Genomic DNA, 23,233 nt, shown 5'->3' on the forward strand with positions numbered 1-23,233 from the left:
ACTTCCTTGTTATTTATTTTAATATCCTTAGTGTTTTCTGCTCTGAAACCTGGCCCTATACTTGTCAAAGATTGTCTCATGGGGATTAATCTGCAAAGATTTTCAGGTAATGAGGGAATCTCATGAAGCTCATGCTTAATCCCTCTACTGTAGAGTGTGCCCTTTGAGAGCAAGAACCTTGAGTTTATTACGTAGACTTTTTTTTTCGTTTTGGTTCCAGTGCCTGAGTACTTATAGCCTTTAATACCTATTTATAAAATGGGCATAAACAGTGAAAACAGATTTTTCCAAAGAAGTTTTGTTCATTTCTATATTCTACTCCTTGAAGACCCTGAGATCATTAATTTAATGCATTTGCTTATTAACTTTTCTAAGGTAGTTAAATCTTGATAGATCCAGATATTTGGATGGTGAAGGGAGAAACCTATAAAATCAAACATGAACATTTGAAGCAAGAAGTGCTTCTGAGACTTAACGCCTAGGCCACCAGGGACGGCCAGAGTTGGATCCTTGACCAAGGAGCTAACCCACATGGTGCAGCAGACCTCTCCTTGCTCGCCCGCTGTTCCCCTCAACGGTGTGTTTCAGTAAATCTGCCAATTCTGCTCCCCACTCTGTCTCTGGGGAATTCTCACCCCACCACCCCGCACCACTGACCCATACTTTAGTTCTTCTATGCAAGAGTAAATTAAAAAAAAACAAACAAAAAACCTGAACTCTTAAAAAAAAGTGCTTCTGATGTCCCTGAAGATATTGTACAGAGTAGTTTGCAAAAATTGGGTTGAATTCTCAGAAATGAAAATTCATTTAAAATGCTGTGTAAAATGGAGGAAAATTGAGAACATGTTCATAATGATTTCTATCCCAAATTAAATTGATTTGGTACTTAAAAGAGAGAAACTTTAAGCTCTGTGAAAAACTAGGTTACTCAGAAGAACTTCCTTTCCGAGAATGTTAAAATAATGAAATTTAAATATCTTGGTTATTTAAAAAAATAGATTCTACTTGCTTTACTTCCCTTTTTATGCCTTACTGTCTCAGAGTATTATTAGTGGCCAGTTTAGGGTTACATGCTATAAATCTTAATATAAACTTGAATAACTTGTATTACTTATAGCACACAGAATAAAAGTTGTAATGTAATAACCACAAATCTAAGTTTATATCCTAGAGTCAGGGTATATGAAACTGTTAGAAGTATTCTCAGCTATACTGCATATTCATAAGTTCATTTCACAAATATTTATTGAAACTTTATGCTGCCTGATAACTATTTCAGACCTATGTTATAGTAGAAACCAGAAAAAAAAAATGCTATTCTGATAGGGAAGCAAGACAGACAATAGCTAAAATACAAATGTAAATTAAATATTGGGGCCTCCCTGGGGGCGCAGGGGTTAAGAAACAACCTATGAAGCTATCCGCAGCCACTGCAGCATGAGTTCGATCCCCAACCAGGGAGTTACCCACATGGCACAGCAGACCTCTCCTGTCTCGCCTGCTGCTCCCTTCAACAGTGTATTTCAGTCAATTTGCCTGTTCTGTTCCCCACTCTGTCTCTGGTGAATCCGCTTACCCCACCACACTTCAGGCGTGTACCCCAGTTCTTGTATGTATAAATAAATAAATCTTTAAAAAAAAAAGTATGGTAATAGAGAAGGCTGTTTTCAAGGATACTTCACATTTCTGGAAAACATAAGATGTAAAGAGGAAAGCATACCAGAGTGTTATGTGTTTATTTTCAGTCACTTTCTACATGTAGGTGTTGGAAGAGAATGCTTAGAGATTTACATGTAGATTTACAAGTGTTTTGACTATAACTAGGGTAAGGATTTTGCCATGAAAGAAATGAGAGAGGGGTTGAAGGATGTATGAAGAAATAATAGTGCTGACTATAAAATTAAACTGAGTAAACAAGGAAGTAACACCACACAAGAATAAGGGGCGGTGGAAAGTTGGTGGTTAGTTGCTTAAAAATCTCTATGGAGTCTTTGATATTGAAGTTTTAGTGAATCATTTAAAAATCAACTTTACTGCAATTTCAATACAATAGCTTTCTATTAAATGCATCTAAGGAATATTTTTAAATTAATAAATACAAATATTTGAATTATTAAATGTTAGTTTTTCTGATGAAGTATGCCTGCAGAACATTTTTCCTTTAAATGACTTCAGTTCAAATTTTGTAACTAATCTCCTCCTTTTCTCCTAACCCTCACAATCTTTGATAAGCTGCCAGATTCTCTAGCCTTCTGCCAACTTATTGCTAAGTGTTTCTGCCCCATGTCAGAGCCTTCTAGTAGCTGCAGTCTCTCACGCCATCTGATCTATTTGGATTATACCTAGGTAACCACTCACCAAGCTTTGTCACTTGGGTGAACTTCTCAAACCCTCTGAACCTCAGTTTCCTTGTTATTAAATGGGGGATAATAATACGTACTTTGTTGTAAAGATTAAAGTCAGGGTATATTATTCCTAGCACAGAACTTCATGTGACTTTAGAAGTGGTAGATATTGTTATGATCTTTGCTTAATTGAATTAAATATATCTTATTAGAATTCAATAGCCAAATCTCAAATACATGCTAGTTGTCATTTCAATAACATTATTTTAGGAGTATCTGGGATTACCAGCATCAAAACATAGTATTAAAGATTGCTATTACTAAAATTTAATATATATTTACATTTTTTCAGCTTTAAGAATAGATAAAATACATTAGAAACTTACCATGCATATGGTAAGGTCTTTTTTTTTTTTTTAGTTTCCAATAATATGGAGAAACACACAAACTTCAAAATTTCCGAGCATTTTTGCTAGCTTAAATCAGTTTTCAACCTGAGCAGCAGCAAAAGGTAACTTATCTAGATGTGTGATCTCTTTAAGAAAAAGAAACTAAGTTCTGTTGAAGGAGAGAGAGAATAAAGCTTTCAATATCTGAATGGGGAGTATGTACACATATGTACATACACACACATAACATACGTATATTTACTTTATTATACAAGATAATTGAAGAAGCTTTTTATATTTAGTGGACATTTGGGAATTCTATGAATGACATATTTATTTATTTATTTATTTATTTATTTTTAGATTTATTTTTTATTTATACAATAGCTGGGGTAAAGGCTAGAGGCATGGGAGGGTGAGAGGATTCACCAGAGACAGAGTGGGGAGCAGAACAGGCAGACGGACTGAAACTATGAATGATATAAAACATGTCATTCTTTGCTCTGGAGGGTCCTTCCCTCAGCCTGAGTTTCAGAATGCTTTTACTATATAGAACAAGTGTCTTATTTGTCGCTCCTCAGCATCAACATAGTAATCTGGCTTTTAGGCCATACTTTTTGAATGAGTTGGCGTTGAATGGACTTGGCTTGAGCACTCTTTTCTAAAGATGCATAAGAGCTGGGTGCTTGAGTAAAGTTGACTATTTCCCATTTAAGATCCCAAGAATGTTAAAGCTGTTATAAAGGCTTTTTTGTTAGTAGCAAAAGTGAAAGATACTATGTGCTCATTTTTTAAAATTTATTTATTTTTATTTTTTTAAGAAAGTTTTTATTTTGTAAAGATTTATTTATTTATTTATACAAGAACCGGGGTACAGGCCAGATGTGTGGGAGGGTGAGAGGATTCACCAGAGACAGAGTAGGGAACAGAACAGGCAGACTGACTGAAACACACTGCTGAAGGAAGCAGTGGGCAAGACAGGAGAGGTCTGCAGCGCCATGTGGGATCCTCGCTGGCTGGCCGGGATCGAACCGGCACTGCAGAGGCTGCGGACAGCTTCACAGCGCTGTGCTCAACCGCCTGCGTCACCAGGGGAAGCCTTATGTACTCTTTTTTTTTTTTTTTTTTTTTTTTGTGGGACCCTATCCGGCGGCCGGGGAATGAATTGGTGCTGCAGAGGCTGCGGGCAGCCTTGCAGCCCAGCGCTCAACCGCTGGGCCACCAGTGGAGGCCCTATGTGCTCACTTTTTATAGACCTATGTACTATATAGCACTTCCTCACATGATTATAATGAGCAATTATCAAAAGTAAAACTTTAGTTCAATGTTTTTGGTGATGTATTACTTCTTTTTACTTTTATAGATAGCTGGATAGTAGTTACAGGAGAGCAATGCCAGCATGTCACCTTGGCATCTGATGCAACAAAGAAACCAGCAAAAAATACCAAATGCTTTTGCTCTCATGGATCTTGCTTGTCAGATAAGGAATTGGTCTCTTGTGTGAGTCAGATTGGAACAAGCTCAAGTTTTATCAGTGCTCTCTTTGCTTCAGGCAGAGTTACCTATAACTTGTGGGTCAAGGACCCTTCTTATCTTGAGTCTACCATGCAGCAGTTCCTGTATTCTAAGAAATAAATAGCTATATTTTTTTTTATTGACTCTTCCTTTTTTCCAAGGTTTGGAGCATATAAAACTTTCATTTTTGTTAGTGTTTTCTCATCCTGGTTGAGAATGTTATAGTTCTGTTAAGGCCAGGACTCATTGTTCTACTTGGTGAGCTTTTGGAAAATACTGGTAGAAACCAATTGCATTAAGTCTGCAGAAAGAATCAATCCTTAAGACCTCATCACCGCCCTCTGTTGATTTTTGTGTAAACTAGACCTTCACTATTTAAGTCTAACTGTAGATATGAGTGTCTGCTTGATCAGCTGTCATCAGTATATAACCTTTGCCTATACACTCAAAGGAGATGGGCTTCTCAGTAACAGGACCGATATCTCATAAAGTGTTCACTCTTAAAATTTCAACTGTATATTTTGCAAAAAGTTGCTCAGCATAGAGTAGTGGTTTTCAAAGTGTGTTCCCAACACTTGCAACATCAGCACTACCTGGAAACTTAAAACTTCTTGAGCCTCACTTTAGACCTGTTGAATCAGAAACTCAGGAGGTGTGTGTCAGAACATTGTGATGCATGCCTGGAGTATGACAACCACAAACATAGAGCGTCTTGCAGTGTCTATACATAAGAATGTTTTTCTTTTTTAGACAGGTGAGCTCATGTGTGTATTTCCAGTTGTTTGTTGGTTGGTGATGACTTCAGAAAATTTTAAATATTAACTGGACCCAAGGGAATTCATTATTCCTATTTACCTTTGGTAATCTGCCCTGCTACAGACTTTTCATTAAAGCATTCATTAAAGAAAACAGGGTTTTTGAGAACTCAAGTCTTCTTTCAGGTACATTTGTGTGCAAGAGGAACGTGGTATACTATTTAATTGAAGCTTTTAAATGTCTTCCAGAAAAATTATGCTATATTAGAAGTAATCTCATTTTAAACGATCAACTTAAAATTTTATACACAAATAGCATTGTGTAGTTGAAAAAGCATGACTTCGGAGTCCAAAACTGCATGCCTTAGAAAGTTATCAAACCTTTTCTGAACTTTTGTTTCTTCCTCTGAAAAATGGAAATGAAACTCCGCACTTGTTTGTGGAGATTAACTTAAATGACATGAAAACCATTTATTTATTTATTTATCTATCTATCTATCTATCTATCTATTTATTTATTTATTTTTAATAACATTTTTATTTTTTTTATATTTATTTATTTATACAAGCACTGGGTACAGTCAGAAGCGCGGGAGGGTGAGAGAATTCACCAGAGCCAGAGCAGGGAGCAGAGCAGGCAGAAGGACCAAGGTACACTGCTGAGGGGAGCAGCGGGCGGCAGGAGAGGTCTGCGCGCCATGTGGGACCCTCCTCCGGTGGCCGGGGAGCAGCCGGGGATCGAACCGGCACTGCAGAGGCTGCGGGCAGCTTCGCAACCCAGCGCTCAACCGCTGTGCCACCGGGGAGACCCCATTTTATTTATTTTTTTTAAGATTTATTTATTTGTTTATTTATACAAGAACCAGGGTACAGGGCAGATGTGCAGGAGGGTGAGAGGATTCACCAGAGACAGAGCAGGGAACAGAACAGGCAGACTGACAAAATACACTGCTGAGGGGAGCAGCGGGCGAGACAGGAGAGGTCTGCCACACCATGTGGGACCCTCACCGGCTGACTGGAAATCGAACCGGCGCTGCAGAGGCTGTGGACAGCTTCACAGCATGGCACTCAACCCCCTGCGCCACCAGGAGTGGCCCGAAAACCTTTTTAAAAACAGTAGTCATTATGGAAACGTTAGTACTCACTAAGCAATAATTTGTTTATATTTATTTATTTCTGATCATAGTTGATTTCATGCCTAAAAGGGATGGCATGTAAATATGAAATTTTATAGGTTTTTTTTCCATCTTCTGTAAGTGGATAGAATATTGGCTTTTATAGCATTATGCAAACCTGATGCTTAGGGTGTAAGACTTTTTCATACCTGCTAATGATAACATCTTCCTTTAAAAACTTCAATTTTTAAAAATTATGAATCCATATATGTTATTGCAACCAAGAAAAGAAATAAAACTTAGCAATCTTCTTTTCTCTTTTTATTTTCACATTGAGAGAACTAATATTCAGTGATCTTCTAAGTCTTTTTAGACCTGGAAAAGCACATTCCTTTTACTAATAATGATAGATTCATGCAATCACATGCTGAAAGTACAACTATTTGTTTTCTAAAATTTAGATCTTTTATTCCTTTAATGGAAGGAAAAGCAGACAGAGCCATAAAACAGGAAAGGGGTATTTTTGTTCCTTTCTATATTACCTCATTTCTCTAAAATCCAGTGATCATCAATCATTTGTTAATACAAGATTTTGGCCACTTGGAAAGGAATTAGATCTCTTCCCTGACTTTGAAGAATGAAGCTGCTAACAGCACATCGTGGCAAGTGCAGAGACTGGGTTAGGATTGTAATGGGACCAGAGCAGGGAATGCCTGACAGTATTTTCTTTGTGGACCCTTCAATGTTCTCAACTCCAATATGGAAGTTAAAGACAGTGCAAGGGGCCTCCCCGGTGGCGCAGCGGTTGAGCGCTGGGTTGCGAAGCTGCCCGCGGCCTCTGCGGTGCCGGTTCGATCCCCGGCTGCTCCCCGGCCACGGGAGGAGGGTCCCACATGGCGCGCAGACCTCTCCTGCCGCCCGCTGCTCCCCTCAGCAGTATACTTCGGTCCTTCTGCCTGCTCTGCTCCCCGCTCTGGCTCTGGTGAATTCTCTCACCCTCCCGCGCTTCTGACTGTACCCAGTGCATGTATAAACAAAACAAACAAACCAGCAAACAAATAAATAAAGCATGCCTCTATAAAAAAAAAAAAAAAAAAAAAGACAGTGCAAGGGATGAATAAGGGCTGATGTGGTGAATGGGTGAAATTGTTGGCTAGACTCCATAGAGCAAAGCATCATTTGCAAAGGTGTAGGGTTCTAGACTGTGTTTTGCAGTTTCCCTGCTAAGTCATCTGGGTATTAATTAAATTCTACATTCATGAACTCTATTCTAGATCTTCCAATCGGATTTCATGGGGAGAGGCGTGGGAGATTGTAATTGATAGGGGTCCCAACAGATTCTTATCAGGAGAGCTTGGAAACACCAGACAAATAAAATAAACTCTATTCTTGAATATAGTGGGGATGAATTTTGGAGAGATCAGATGGTATGAAGGTCATTTGGTGTCATGCCTTTTTGTGATTGGTTTCTACTTGTATCCACTCAGTTCTGGTTACTTCTCATCTACCAACATGCATGAAACTGAGTGAGCATTTGTTTAGACTTGGACTTCATTTAATTTATAAGCAATATATTGAAAGTTTAGACCTCCGTTTAGTTTACAGCATTTCCAACCTTGTCTTATTTATGACCTAAAGAGAGAAGAAAAGCCAAAGAGAAGAATGTAGAATAGAATAAGCAGTGTTTGTCTCTAATATGCCCCAGGGTTTTAATGGTGTCTCATTTTATTCATTAGCAATCTCAGGTTCAGAGGTTAAGTACATAGTCATGTTAGTTAACAAGTGATGCAACCAAATAGTTGAACTTGGATAGAGTAGGATATATTCGACTTGTCAAAAAGTGTGCGGTGTGCTTGTTCACTCAATCAGAACAGGTAAACCAGAAAATGCAGGATTAGGATGGGGCTGTAGAGAAAGGCTTCTGACATTGTTACCATGTGAAAGTATGTATCCAATATTCTGTTGATCATTGTTTTCCTTTTTTTTTTCAAGAGAGCTGCTAATTATCAGTTTTCTGTGCGAATTGTCTTCCTTTTAAAATGTTGTTTAAATGTTCTTCATGTTTAAAAACATCCTATATCCAAAATAGTTAAAACAATGTTGTTTGCCAACATCATGATACAAAATAAAATCATTGGGTAGAATTTTGCTTAAGGGCTGTTCATTTGTGACAGCCTTTAGATGAAATAATTTCTAAAGTCTAAGCTTTAAAATACTGATTCTTGATATGATTCACTCTGGTATGCTTTCCTCTTTATAGCTTATGTTTTCCAGAAATGTGAGGTATCATTAAAAACAGAGCCTTCTCTATTACTATACTTTTTAAAAAAGATTTATTTATTTATGTATACAAGAACTGGGGTATAGGCCAGAGGTGTGGTGGGGTAAGAGGATTCACCAGAGACAGAGTGGGGAACAGAATAGGCAGAATGACTGTAATAACACTGCTGAGGGGAGCAGCAGGTGAGTCAGGAGAGGTCTGCTGAGCCATGAGGGTACCTCCCTGGCTGGGGTTCGAACTCATGCTGCAGTGGTTGCAGATAGTTTCATAGGTTGCGTCCTAACCCCTTGTGCTACCAGGGAGGCCCTATTACTATACTTTTGACTTTGCTGGTGCAGACAGAAAAAGATTAAAAGACTGCCTGCTCCAGTGAGTTCACTACTGCCCTCCTAGAAACTTCTATTCCAACTGCTATCTTTCAGTTCCTTTCTACCATACAGTCTACTTTCTGTATCTACTGGGCTTTGGATATGGACCTGCCCTTTTCTGTTTTGCTTTCTGCATTGCATGCATAGCCACATGCAGTATCTTTCCAAAATGTATGTAGCAACATATTGGTGGACCTTGAATGTGTTAACATAAGAAGGTAGATTGAGGCAAGCTCAAATTTGAAAAAAAATAAGTTTATTCAGGAATAGGAGTGGAATTGCAATTCAGGACACACAAACTGTATATAGCAATTTATAGGGGAGGCCATTGAGGATTTGGGGTAGGCTGTATTTATTGACAGGGGAAAAGGAGAGTTTAGCGAGAGTCTATTAAAATAAAAATCAGAGATCAGCCCTGAAAACTCTGGGAGCAGGAATAACCAGTAGAAAGTCAACAATTAAATGGGTACCCCTGGCTGTGATCTCAACCAAAAAGCACAAGCCAAAAAGTCAAGGCACAGGTTGACTGGCCTAGCAAAGAAGCTGCATCAACAGCAATAAAGAAGTTGCCTCCTAGTGAGCAAAGCTTATTCCCAGAAGAAAAGGTTCAAAATGGACTGGGTAAATACTAAAAAGCCACATTGTTTTCCTCAATACGTAGATAACATCAAACAGATACATTGACACCTAGCTGTTGGTTAAAATATTTCCCTTGCAAATTGTATAAAATCCTTACTGAGAACCTCAAAGTCTGGGCCTCTTTCCCAGAGCCATCTAAAGGCTGTCCCTGGGCTCTAGTCCTCAGTCTTAATTCTTTAATAAATTCACTTAACTTTTGCTTGCCTCAATTTATTTAAGCCAATAAAACAAAGTATAATTCAGCATATTTTGCCAGCTCAACCTGATCTGGGTCATTTTCTGTCTGAGGCTCTGGGAACTAAAACCAAAACTTTCCGTAGTTGATATGAATCAATCTTTGATTAAGACTTCTTATGTTTTATAGAGCTTCCATATGATCCAGCAATTCCACTCCTGCATATTTATCCAAAGGACACAGAAACATTAATTCCAAAGAGCACCTGCACCCCTGTGTTTGTAGCAGCACTATTTACAATAGCTAAGCTTTGGAAACAACCCAAATGCCCAAAAATAGAGGACTGGATCAAGAAGATGTGGTCCATATACACCATGGAATATTACTCAGCATTCAAAAAAAGATAAACACATGCAATTTGCGGCAACATAGATGGAGCTGAAAGGGATCATGCTCAGCGAAATAAGCCAGAAAAAATAAAAGTATCAGATGGTCTCACTCATAGCAGGAATCTAGAAAACTTAAATAAGGGACCAGGAAAAAGAATAACTATAAGAAAGAAAATATCAAAATCAACAAACAACTATGAACCAGAGACACAATATGGGGGGGTGGGAAGGAGAGATTGGGGTCAAAATAAGGGGGTTGCAATTGTATGGAGAATATAAAAATAAAATTAAAAAAAAAGACTCCTTATCTTTTCAGGAAATTGCAGTATTAACAATGAATCTCTGTGAAGAATAAACAATTCATTCCTTTCTCTTTTCACTAGCTGCTTTGTAATACTATACCTTTAAGTTTTAGTCTGCATTTTGACGTTAGTGTACCTGCTTGCAAACTATTCTCTTGATATCTGTATAATAAACCTTCACCAGTTACTGTTTTGGTGGTTTATTAATTTCTTTTGCCTATTTCTGAACTTTGGACATGTTTACACAGCAAATTTAAGGGCTTAAGTATGGGGAGAGATTCTTTGTGAATTTCTATTGGTAGAGTGTGATGAGTTTCAATTTTCTGCAAATCACACATTTACAGGAAGACTATTTCTCAATCCTTATCTGTCTTAAGTTTTGTTGTATTGAGGCCACAGGCATGAGATTTTCCGTTTTGTATCTTCCAATTCCATTTTAGATTGAAAATTTTTTCACAAAAACTGTTAAGTGTATCTTGACTAGATTTAAAATGAGAGGTAGAGAGCCAGGAGATAGAGTGGTATTGAAAATTCATGAATGGCAAGTATTGAGGATAGCAACCTTGAACAAATATAGTCAGTTATTCTAAAACCAATATGGGTTTATTTGGGGGAAAAAAAGCAAAAAAGGGCAGATTGGAAAGCTCATGTCTCATGGAGAGACCCGTTATATAACTTCCCTGAATCAAAAACCTGTGACCTCTTATATCTCCACTGGAGGACCACCTTCTTCCCCTGGGGAGGAAAAGCAGCATCACTTCCCATCAGAGATGTAAGGCATATTGAGACTTACAGTTTGTACATATGTTTTTAAAGATTTATTCGTTTTATGTATACAAGAACTGGGGTGTAGGAGGTGAGAGGATTCACCAGGGACAGAGTGGGGAGCAGAACAGACAGACTGAAATGCACTGCTGAGGGGAGCAGTGGGTGAGACAGGAGAGGTCTGCTGCACCATGTGGGTCAGCTCCCTGACCCAGGATTGAACTCAAGCTGCAATGGCAGCTAATAGCTTGACAGCACTGAGACTCAACCCTTTGGGCCACCGGGGAGGCCTGGAGACTTCAGTTTGATTTACATATGTGTGGACACACACTTCACTTAAATAATACTATGTCTATTTTTCACAAAGGTAAGAATTGTTTTGTAGGATGTTTGGCTTTGGCTATATATGTGTGTCTGTTCTGGGTTGGATCGTAGACTGTATTTCTCGCAGGGATCACAGTCAACATATCTTGAAAGCACTTGATATAAGATGGTTTAAATTCTAAACTGGAAATTGAAAAGTATCCCCACCATGAGGTAATTTACACCATGCCGCCTCTTTTTTTCCCCTTTGGTCCTTGAAAACTAACAACTTCTTTGTATTGGGAAAGCCAGTTCTATGATCCAGCAACCACTTTGTAGGAAAGACAGAGAGTAGTGGGGGTGGGTGAGTTATCACAACAAGGAGCTGGGAGAGACTGGACCATTGAGGACAGAGAGGCTCAGGAGGGCAGTAAGCCAGCCCCAATTCTGTCCTCTCTAAAATTCCTTGAGAATCAAAAAAGGGAAAGTTAAGGCCATATGCAATTAAGCAACAGGACCTAATTAAGTTCAAGTACTTTTTTTTTTTTTTAAATTATGTATTTTTTTTTAAGATTTATTTGTTTTTATTTATTTATACAAGCACTGGGTACAGTCCGAAGCGCGGGAGGGTGAGAGAATTCACCAGAGCCAGAGCAGGCAGAAGGACCAAGGTACACTGCTGAGGGGAGCAGCGGGCGGCAGGAGAGGTCTGCGTGCCATGTGGGACCCTCCTCCGGTGGCCGGGGAGCAGCCGGGGATCGAACCGGCGCCGCAGAGGCTGCGGGCAGCTTCGCAACCCAGCGCTCAACCGCTGAGCCACCAGGGAGGCCCAAGTTCAAGTACTTTGAAAAAGCATTGAGGAAGGAGGACCTAGAAATACTTTGGCAATGAAATGTTTTCCCATCATAGATTTGTCTCTTTGGAATTGGTGACTTGGGGAAAGATAAGGTTTTGTCTTATAAGTTCTTCTTGGGTTGCTTAAGGACCATAAAGTAAACAAGTATGTTAGTAAGAATAAAATTCACTAGAATTACTAGAATGTAATTGGACCAAATCTTACAGTGCTAGTAGTTAATGATTTATGATTTAGATCCATGAAAGCTGGATACAAATTGAGTGCCCTTATAGGGAAACTATTAGAGAAAATAATCAATAAATACAAGCTTAGAATGAGACTTAGATATAAAGCAAGCTTAAAATAAAATGCCCAGACCATTTCAGTGTCTTGAACACTATTTTGCACACAGGATTGCATTTATATATTTACATGTCTATCACCTCGCCGAGAATGTGTTCTGGGTATTCTGTATCCCTAACCTTGTACAGTTTCTAACACATGACCTAGTTTTTCTCCAGATGAGACCATGGGCCACCTGAATCAATGGATGTTTTGTTTTAACCCATAGATTTACTGTGTTTAAGTGTCCAGAGGTGAATTGCAATCTAAGATAATTACACACAGTGGGATTGGTAAGGCAGGTTAGAAAACTAGGTCTCCTGACATTACACACACCAACATGCTTGTCACCTACTGGCTGAACTTTTATTGGACAGCTACTCTGGAGACAGAGAGAAGAAGCACTTTAACAGCTAAAGGCAAAAACTATGGAGTTGGAAAGATTTGCTTTGAATTCACCTTACTCACCATATGAATTTCAGTAAATTTCCTTTCTAAGCCTATTTCCTCTTTTATGAAAGAAAAATAGCACCTACGTTATTAAGTTGATATAAATATTAAATAAGATAATGCATGTAAAATGCATTGCATAGTGCTTGGGATATAGTAGGTTCTTAATAAATGTTAGCTTTTTGGTTGTTTTTTTTTTTTTAAATAAAATTAATGAGCTCACATCCTAGGCAGAACTAAATTTCTTGGAAATAAGGAAAATTGGGAAGAGATTGTTTATCAGTTAGGTTTTGTTTAATAGCAAACCATTCTTAAATGTGGTGATGTAGCTTTTATTGACTAACAGTTTGGTGGGTTGGCAATTTGGGCTGAGCTCAGATGGTATCTGTTTTAGATTGTGTCATCTGGGCACACTTAGGTGTTCCCAGGGTCCTGGCAGTCAGTGGTCAGACCCAGAGATGGACAGAAGTGGTTGTGCACAGGCCATGTAGGTTTTTAATCTAGTAGACTTATCTGGGCACATTGCAGTGACTACAAGGTTTCCAAAAGCAAGAAGAGAGCAATCCCAAGAGCAAACAGGAGTCAAAGCTCTGTTTGTGTCCTTTTTGCTAGCCAAAGGGAGGTAAGTGGCCACACCCAGATCTAAGGGGCTTTAATGAATGGAGGGATGTGTATGCACACAGGATGAAAAGAATTTGCATCTATCTTTTTTATCTGCACAGAATGTGTTTTATTGACTGCTTACTCACAGGCTTTATGCCGAGTGATTTACATATTATTGCTTTAATCCTCACAACCATTTCCTGACATGATTAGATAAATTAAGACACTTGTACCCATTAAGCCTAAATTACTACCTTCAAGTTATGGAGGGACCTTTTATGGGCTGTCTTTGGTTGTTTAGAAGTTTGGTTCATGAGGCTGAAGGTGTGTGCTTTATTTAATAAAAATCAGTTTAAATTTTTTTTTCTTTTAAACAAATTTTTGTTTAAAAAATGTTTAAAATAGTCCAAAAGCTAATTTTACTTTCCCATTTATCCTTTGAACAGTTGGTTCATATAGTTATTGGCATAGAAAATATTAAAATTTTTACTATACATTCTACCCTTTAGAATTTTCCAGAAACGTGTGGGGAGTGTTTTAGTGTTTTGTTATTTGTTTGTTTTGCCAGGTCACTCACACAACCTGGATCTTGCTGCATTTTGGACATGACTGAGCCTCATCAATGGGCCAGATATCACTGGCAGCGGCTGACTCGTGGTACAAACAGGACTGATGATGAGAGACCATACAACTATTCTTCTTTGCTTGCCTGTGGGTGCAAGTCCTCTCAGACCCCCAGACTGGCAGGAAAGCACCGGGTTGTTGTTCCCCACCTCCGGCCCCTCAAGGATGAATATGAAAAGTTCTCTGGAACCTATGTGAATAATCGAATACGAACAACAAAGTATACACTTCTGAATTTCGTGCCAAGAAATTTATTTGAACAATTTCACAGGTACTCTTTTATTCTTCAAACAAAGTCTTAGAATGTGCATTGTCATTTTTGTTGATTTCTAAAAATTCTCATTTTCATAGCTATGTATGATACCTACGTCATTGTTGATGATTCTAGCAGTCTGTTGTGAAATTGTTAGGGGGAAAGGATGTCCTGAGCAAATTCCATACAGGCTTTGTGGATGCCACCCCTACGCCATCAAGACACTTGGAACTACAAATCCCATGATCCCCAGTTGCAAGGGCCTAAGGGTGGAGTTAAGCAGCCATTTTCTCTGTTTGTAAATAAAACCAGCCCTGTTAGTGGGGTCTTGGGCACTTGGCTTGTGCTTTCCACCAGGCAGGTTTGGTCTCGGTGGGTCATTTGTGATTCCAGGTCATCTGAACGGTTAGGATGCATTTAAGAATTTATCTCCCTCTTTTCTCCCTGAGTTTTACATTTCCTCATTTCTCTTTCCCTTGTAAATAAACCTTTGTTAACTTTTAGTGTGTGCCTGCAGTTTAAGTCCCCTTTAAGCGTGCAGGTGAGGACCCGTGGTCAGGCATCCTGTTTTATATTGGGGTTGCCCTGTAACAAAATGACAACCTCTTACATGCACCTAGCACTTTATAGTTGGCAAGATACTTCCTCTGAACCAGTTTTATGAGTTTAGACACTGAAGGAAATGCAGGTTTAAATGGTGCTTCTTTCCTCCTGAAGTTTGCTCCTTAGCTAGGGAAAGAAGATGTATAGACAAACCATGAAAAGTGGATGTGGTCAGGCTATAGAATGCTGCCAAGTAGAATAGAAGCCTCAGAAGGAGAAATAAGACTAGTAGCAGAAGCAATAGAAGTGGAAGAGGCACTTGCACTGAATTATGAAGAGATTTTTGGATGCAAGATGTCAGGAAAGCACATTTCAGATGAAAAAAGCAGTATGAATAAAAGCTTTAGAAAGGCAATAATAGCACAGATGATTTTTTTGAGACTGGCAAGTAATCTGTCTTCTCTGACTAACATAATTGGAGGTAAACTGAAGGTAGAGAGAATATTTAGGAGGATGCTTTATCTATCCTGGTGAATTGTAATGAACTTTGACCTCTTCATTGGGAATGAAAAGTAGAACTTATTTCACATACAGTGGATTTGATGTGGCAATTAGGTGAAGATGATGTGAATGAGTTGAACTGTGAAGATCAGGGTGATAAATAGAACTAATAAAAAATAATAAAAATATGGTTGACTGAAAGGTCATTTGATTTTATCCATGGTGAGGTTGAGATGCTCATGTGAGTATAAAGGCATTCGTTATTCCTTGACTCAACAGTGGATCTAGTTAAAGGATAAATGCAAATTTGTTGAATTAAAAGCTTTGAATACTAGAGGTGTTTGTGTCTTTTATGGAGTTTGCAATCTCGGTTAGTACACGTGATGGAATTAGAATGTGAAACTTGAACAACGTTCAGAGCAGCACTGTAGATTTGGATACATTCCACATGGAAATAGTGGAAGGCAAAGAAGTAGCAAAAATGGTTAGGAAAGAAATTTTAGGAGTCAAAGAAGTTGAAAGTGAGGGAGGAGAAGTAGTAGGTAGATTATTTGAAAGCTTGACAATAACAGGAAAAATACTTGATGAAAAAAAGGGGTTGTGCAGAGTTGAGATTTTCTTTTTTTAAGGAATGGGGCTGTTTGATTTTACCTTAAGGGTTTGTGGAAGAGCTATATATGAAAGAGAGGAATGGAGGGTGTTCCTGAAAAGGTGGTTCTGAACAGCATAATTGCAGAAATAGAAGTATTGGTCTCAAAGGGGGGAAAAAAACCCTCAGGCGTTTCTACTTATTTTGAATCTAATGTCTAGACATACAAATTAACTGGTGAAGCCTCAAGAGTAGCTATTTTTCAAAACGTATTTTTACAACACATTTATTGAATTTGGCCTGGTTTTTTTTTTTTAACTTTAAAAAAAGGAAATAGTATTTCCCGTTATGATCAACTTCATGTGTTATGCTGGTCAAAATTCACTTTCTAATATTTACTACTATATATTGAATAAATAATAATTCTCATTTATTAATATAAGTAGCCACAAGCTGGATGTGACAGGGGGAATAAATTGTTTATTCAGATTTGTTAGATTTAGCTAGTTCTCTATTCTGTAGCATCCAAAATCAATGTATAGGAACTGTATAGGAAAACCCTCTTAAGGTATTTTTGTCTTTTTTGCTTAAGGTCTTTATGTGATTTGTTAATACCTCCTTATGTGTGTTTGGGTTGCAGAGTCGCCAATTTATACTTTCTATTTCTGGTTGTCCTCAACTGGGTACCTTTGGTGGAAGCCTTCCAAAAGGAAATAACAATGTTGCCTCTGGTAGTGGTCCTTACAATTATTGCAATTAAAGATGGCTTAGAAGATTACAGAAAATACAAAATTGACAAACAGATCAACAATTTAATAACTAAAGTTTACAGTAGGTAAGTATAACAGGAGCTTTGATAGGAAATACTTGATCCATTTAGAAACATGCAGAATATTACTTTTTTTCCCATTAGTTGTGACCCTTTCTGTGATAGTGATGTTTTCAGCTCATACTTATTCAAGTTAAATTGTGAACTCAATTCAGGTGCCATAAGGAAACAAAAGTGTGCAATCCATTGTCAACCCAGGAGTTTTAGATAAAGCAAAACCTTCATGTATAAGTGGAATTAAACAAAGGAAACTTCAAACCATAAGAAAAGCGAACAGTTTTTAATCCTTGATGTTATAACTTGGGTTTAAAAAGAGGATGAGGGCCTCCCCAGTGGCGCAGCGGTTAAGCACTGGGATGAGAAGCTGCCCGCAGCCTCTGCGGCGCTGGTTTGATCCCCGGCCACCGGTGAGGGTCCCACTTGGCGCACAGACCTCTCCTGCTGTGCCTGCTGCTCCCCTCAGCAGTGTATTTCGTCACTCTACCTGTTTAACTCTCCGCTCCGGCTCTGGTGAATTCACTCACCCTCCTGCGCCTCTGACTGTACCCAGTGCTTGTATAAATAAATAAATAAATAAATAAATAAATAAATAAATAAATAAATCTTAAAAAAAAAAATAAATAAAAAGAGGATAGGCTATGAAAAACAAGAATGAATATAAAAAACAAGATGAGATAGGAAAAAGAGAAGCCAAGAGATCCCTATAGAGGAAAGGGATTGTGAAAAATGGAGGCTATTCATTTTGTGCATAAAACTAGAGGTCTGTAAAACTCTTTCCATTATGGCAACAATCAAGAGCTTCCATAATAGGAGGTCTTTCCAGGAACACATTTGCTGTCTGTGAGACTTGTATTTCTAGTATTTAGGAAATAGAAGCTTGTGTAGCTAAGAATAAAGTCAGTTAAGGTGTGTATAATGTAATATACTTTTATTACTTGCAACCCCTGGAATTTTACTCTTAGATGTAAATTAATGTCCAGTACATAGTATGACTTGGGTTTTCTTTACCTGCTGTCCCAACTGAAATATCTTTTAAAGTGATGCCAGTAATTTTTATGGACTCAAAATACATTGAACTGGTGGCCAAGTTAAGTAGATGAGGTAAATAGTTTGTGTAAAACTGCTTTAGCACAGTTTATATTGGTGTAGCTGTACCACTGTTTAAATTCAAAGATATGCAAATAGTTATCCAAAGAGAAAAAGTCTGGCATTAGCAAGTGACATTAGGTAACACAGATGATTTAGTACTTTTAGGACCCTGAATAAATCTTGTTGAAAATCCAGAATTTCACATGTTCCTTTTAAAAAATACTTATTTTGGCCTCCCCGGTGGCGCAGCGGTTGAGCGCTGGGTTACGAAGCTGCCCGCGGCCTCTGCGGCGCCGGTTCGATCCCCGGCTGCTCCCCGGCCACCGGAGGAGGGTCCCACATGGTGCGCAGACCTCTCCTGCCGCCCGCTGCTCCCCTCAGCAGTGTACTTCGGTCCTTCTGCCTGCTCTGCTCCCCGCTCTGGCTCTGGTGGATTCTCTCACCCTCCCGCGCTTCTGACTGTACCCAGTGCATGTGTAAACAGAAACAAACAAACAAAACAAATAAATAAAGAAATAAACATGCCTCTATAAAAAAAAAAAAAAAAAAAAAAATACTTATTTTAATAGTTTCTCTTAATTTTAAAGTTTACCTACTTTTAATATTTTTTAAAAATAGAAATAATACTTATTTAGAATACACAAAGGGAAGAACTACCTACCATGGTGGTATCCAGAAACAACTTTGACATCGTGGTGTATTTCTTCAAGATGTATGCACACGTGTGTGTGTGTATGTGCATTACAAAATTGAGAAGGTGCTTCTCATATTGTCTTTAATTCTTTTAGCCTAGCATTGCACCATTTACCATGTTTTTATCCTTTAAGAAAGTATTTTTTAATAGCTACATTAACTGCCATATGACTCTAAGGTATTTTTCTTATCTTATCCTAGAATCCTTTGTTTCTTCTTCACCCTTGCATTGCATATCCAATAGAGTACACAAATATTGCATTATCTTTACAATTTGCAGCCTGTCAAGTTACACAGATACTGATCTACCATCCTTTGACCATGTCGTGGACTGAGAGTTTGTGTTCTCCCCAAACTCAAGCCCTAACTCCCAGTGGGATGATATTTTGTAGGTGGGGCCTTTGGGAGGTAATTAGCTATAATGAAATCATAAGGCTGGAGCCCCTGTGATGCGATTTTTCTCCTTAGAAGAGGAAGGAAGAGACTAAAGCGCATTCTCTTTCTATCATGTAAAGACATAAAGTAAATATTTAATTATTTGTATTAAAGAAAGTAATATATTTAAATATATCCCTTTTTATATAACTTTGAAAATTTATGCTTTCATAAGTATTCCTATACAGAAAATTTGGAGAGCGAATAACTATTTCACCATTAATAGAAATGGAATGACTAGATCAAAGGGGAAGACTATATTTAAGTTCTTATTTGTGTGCCTTTTATGAAAATGAACTCCAAAGTTCATGATGCTAATTGTCTGGAGTGTCCTTTTCTAATATATATATATATATATATATATATATATATATATATATACACACACACACACACATATATATACATTTTTTAACGTCATCACTAGAACAGATTGGTAAAATTATAAATTGAGTGTCTCACAAATAAGTTTATGTTGACACCTTTTTTCATTTTAGAGGAAGAAAGATTGAAAGTTATTTTGAGGATAGTGAGTATATTCGTCTGGACAGAGGGCAATAACCATGTAAAGGGGCGGAAATGAGAAAAAAACAGTTAAAAAGGGAGTCTGCAGCCTCCTGTGGAGGGTCTTCATTATCTGGCTACTGCTTGGACATTGTATTAGTCAAGATTCTCCAGACAAATAGAACTAAAATGATTGAGATTTGTTTTAAGGAATTGGCTCTTGTAATTACGGAGACTAATAGGTCCCACATATCTACTAGTGTCTCAGGAAAACAGGTGGTGTAGTTCTGAAGGCCTGAGAGCTGGAGAACCAGTTAGTATAGATTCCAGTCTGAATATGAATGTCTGGGAACAGGTAATGGCACTAACAGAAGATCATGTCCCATCTTCAGAGGCCAATCAGGCAGAGAGCAAATTCAACCTTTTTCCACCTTTGTATTCTATTCAGGTTCTCAACAGGTTTGATGAGGCCCACACTATATATTGGAGAGGGTCATCTACTTTATTCACATCACCAATTTGAATGCTGATCTCATCCACACACAGCTCACAGACACACCCAGATATGATGTTTAACTAGATACTTGGGTATCCCATAGCCAGGTCAAGTTAACACATCTGATGAATCATCACAGATATTTCCTGTAGTGGTGGGGAGATCCGTCTTTTGGGCAGAGAAGTAATAAGGTAAAAGGTGTGCTTTAGGAATATTGGTCAACTCGATTTCTAGAACTAGCTCCCCAGTAGATCTGCCTCTATTAATCAACATGGGGCATTACTGGGAGTAAATGGAAAATACAGGAAGGGATTTATAGAAGAGATATTCTAAAGAAAAACTCAATTAAATTTGGTAAAATTTTATTACTATCATGCTTTGGAGGATAAAATACCACTGATAGAAACAATGAGCAACAGTTTCACCTTAGAATGAATTTGAAGTGATAGCAAGGTAGATTATCCAAGTGGAAAAAAAAAAGCCCATTGGGTGAATAGGAACATACTATAGAATTTCTGGAAGTAAGAAGCTACAGAGAAATTTTGAAGTCATCAGTCCTCTTACAGTTGATTTGCAATTTAGTCGTGACATAAATCCCCAGGGGAGAAAAATGTAAAGTTAAAAAGATGGAGCTGGAAGCCCAGAGGTAGGCACACCTCTTTCAGCCCTTGCACACACTGTCACTCTCTCTTCTGAGACTCCAGGGCATTTGGTACATTTCTTGGGTTGACTTGAATTCTCTTAAATAGACTCAGTTCATAAACCAGTACTAAATTTGTCAGACGAGAGATCTGGCCTATTCTAGTTAGCAAATTAGAAAAAAAAAAATTTAGTTTCAAAAGTCTAGTTTTATAATAAACAAGGGAATATTCTGAACAATTCAAAGTTCCTTTAACAAAGAGTTGAACCTGAATACATGATTTTGTTCTGCATTTTTTCCCCTGGGGAGAAAAGTAACTCAAAGACTTGCCCTGCTAGAATTATCTTCAGTTTTATGTCAGTCATAGAGAAAATAATTGGAAAGGCTTCTCTGAAGAAGTGAAATTTAAGCTGAGATGTATAGGATTCTGAATTTTATTGTTTTTTACTAATTCTTTAGTGGCTTTCTCAACATTTGTTCTAAGATCTATAAATATTTTTTTTCCTTTACAAGATGAATGCAAGCTGTACTTTAATAAGGAAAAAATAGTTTTATTTTTTCTTATACTCATGTTTAATAGTAAAGGAACCAGAAAAATTGATGTTTAAAATGAAGATAATAGTAAAAGCCCTTGCTGCTTATTTTAGAGCCTTGGAATATTTTACTAAATTAGCTCTATGAATAATTCAGTGGCATTTAAATACTTATATGTCAGGTAAAGAGAGGTGAAATATTGATATGGTTTCTGCCCTCAAAAAATAGCTGTAGGCAATAGTTTTTTACAATGATTTTTATGATGAATGAAGCCTAGTTAATAATGTGTGTTTATTTTTGTAGGTTCTAAAAAGTTCTAATCCTGATTCCCTCAGTTAATATCTTTGGCCAAATCAAACTAGTTAATCCCCAATTTCCTTCATTATGTTTATAATAGTATAAACTACTAAGCATCTTACCTAGACCTTCCTAAGTGCTTAAGTAAAGGTTAGTCATTATGATTATTATTGCAGGTTAATGATAACTATTAGCTAGAGTTTATGCTTGTCACCTTAGTGAGTCATTTAATCAGTATTTGAGAATTCTTTATTACGCTGTACAATCTTATAAATATTAAAGTTGCCAAATAGGAGGCCTGGTATATACTTTTTTCAGATGTCCTTTCAGACATAGTCTGGGTTGATTTTTAGATGTTTTGCATATAAATATAAAGATGAGATGTAGTTATTTATTTAATTAACTTCTACTATAAGCTATCACTTTATGGTTGCATTTCATAATACAATAGAATCAGATAACTCCATCTTTTTATCTATCTCCTTGCTGTTTGCTTTTGTTTGGTGGTGTGAAAGAAATAATGCTTATATCCTCCCCTCCTGCAATTGTTCTTGAAACAATTTAAGGATATAAAGAAATAAATATAGGCTGGAAGACCATGCCTTGTTAGTTGAAATTTACTAACAAATTAGTTGAAATACAAAGAAATCACTTTAGGAAACAAATTTCTCAGTAAATTAAGGTGAAAGTATTAGGCCATTAAATGTTGCAAGCTCTGGGAAGCATATTAGCATTTCTGTGCAGATCATTTAGTGCTTATTTGTAATATGTGGTCTTCACAGGATGTTTAATTTTATTTGGAAAGTGTCATTGGAAATTAACAAATGCTTATATAGAAATTAAACATTTAAGCCTAATTTATGTTTCAATTAAGCTACTATTATAAAGAACTGCACTTTTTTTTTTCAAAGATTTATTTATTTATTCATACAAGAACTGGGGTAGAGGCCAGAGGTGTGGAGGGTGAGAGGATTCACCAGAGACAGAGTGGGGAACAGAACAGGCAGACTGACTGAAATACACTGCAGAGGGGAGCAGCAGGCAAGACAGGAGAGGTCTGCTGCTCCATGTGGGTTTCTCCCTGGCTGGGGATCAAACTTGTGCTGCAGTGGCTGTGGACAGATTCATAGGTTGCGTCTTAAGCCCCCATGCCACCAAGGAGGCCCGAGAACTGGACTTTCTTAAGATTGTCTTTGAAATAGCAGCCAAGAGCTACCTGGTGGCACAAGGGGGTAAGTCTCAGCACTGTGAAGCTATCATTTTAGCCAGGGAGCTAACCCACATGGCACAGCAGACCTCTCCTGTCTCCCCTGCTGCTCCCCTCAGCAATGTATCTCAGTTTAGATCTGCCTGTTCTGCTCCCAACTCTGTCTCTGGTGAATCTGTTACAGGGCAGGGAGAGGCACAACCCAGGCCCCACAAACTTGCCTGCTCTAAATAGGTTCTGCCATCCGCCGCATCAACATAAAACATATGAGACTTTAATGGGAAGGAACTTTAATACAATTAGGAAACAATCCAGGAAAGGCAAAGAATATAGTTTCTAAATTAAACACCCAAAGTTACCTGTCCCCTTGTGGGTAAAAGTCCACCCAAGCAGGATTGGCCCAGAGCAAGGCCCCAAAGCCTGCCACA

At 37.9% G+C, this 23,233-nt stretch overlaps 1 protein-coding gene across 1 annotated transcript in view; it reads left to right on the plus strand.

Moving 5' to 3' along the window:
- Positions 1–23,233, plus strand: part of ATP10D (ATPase phospholipid transporting 10D (putative)) — a 92,968-nt gene that overhangs the window by 16,549 nt on the left and 53,186 nt on the right. The window contains exons 2-3 of the mRNA XM_037530070.2: positions 14,140–14,466; positions 16,722–16,916. Of these exons, the coding sequence (XP_037385967.1) occupies positions 14,177–14,466; positions 16,722–16,916 (485 nt within the window). The 5' untranslated portion in view covers positions 14,140–14,176. The remainder of the gene's footprint in view (positions 1–14,139; positions 14,467–16,721; positions 16,917–23,233) is intronic.

The sequence above is a fragment of the Talpa occidentalis genome, unplaced genomic scaffold (assembly GCF_014898055.3).
Source record: "Talpa occidentalis isolate TD23 unplaced genomic scaffold, MPIMG_talOcc4v2.1 talOcc4.6, whole genome shotgun sequence".
Lineage (NCBI taxonomy): Eukaryota > Metazoa > Chordata > Mammalia > Eulipotyphla > Talpidae > Talpa > Talpa occidentalis.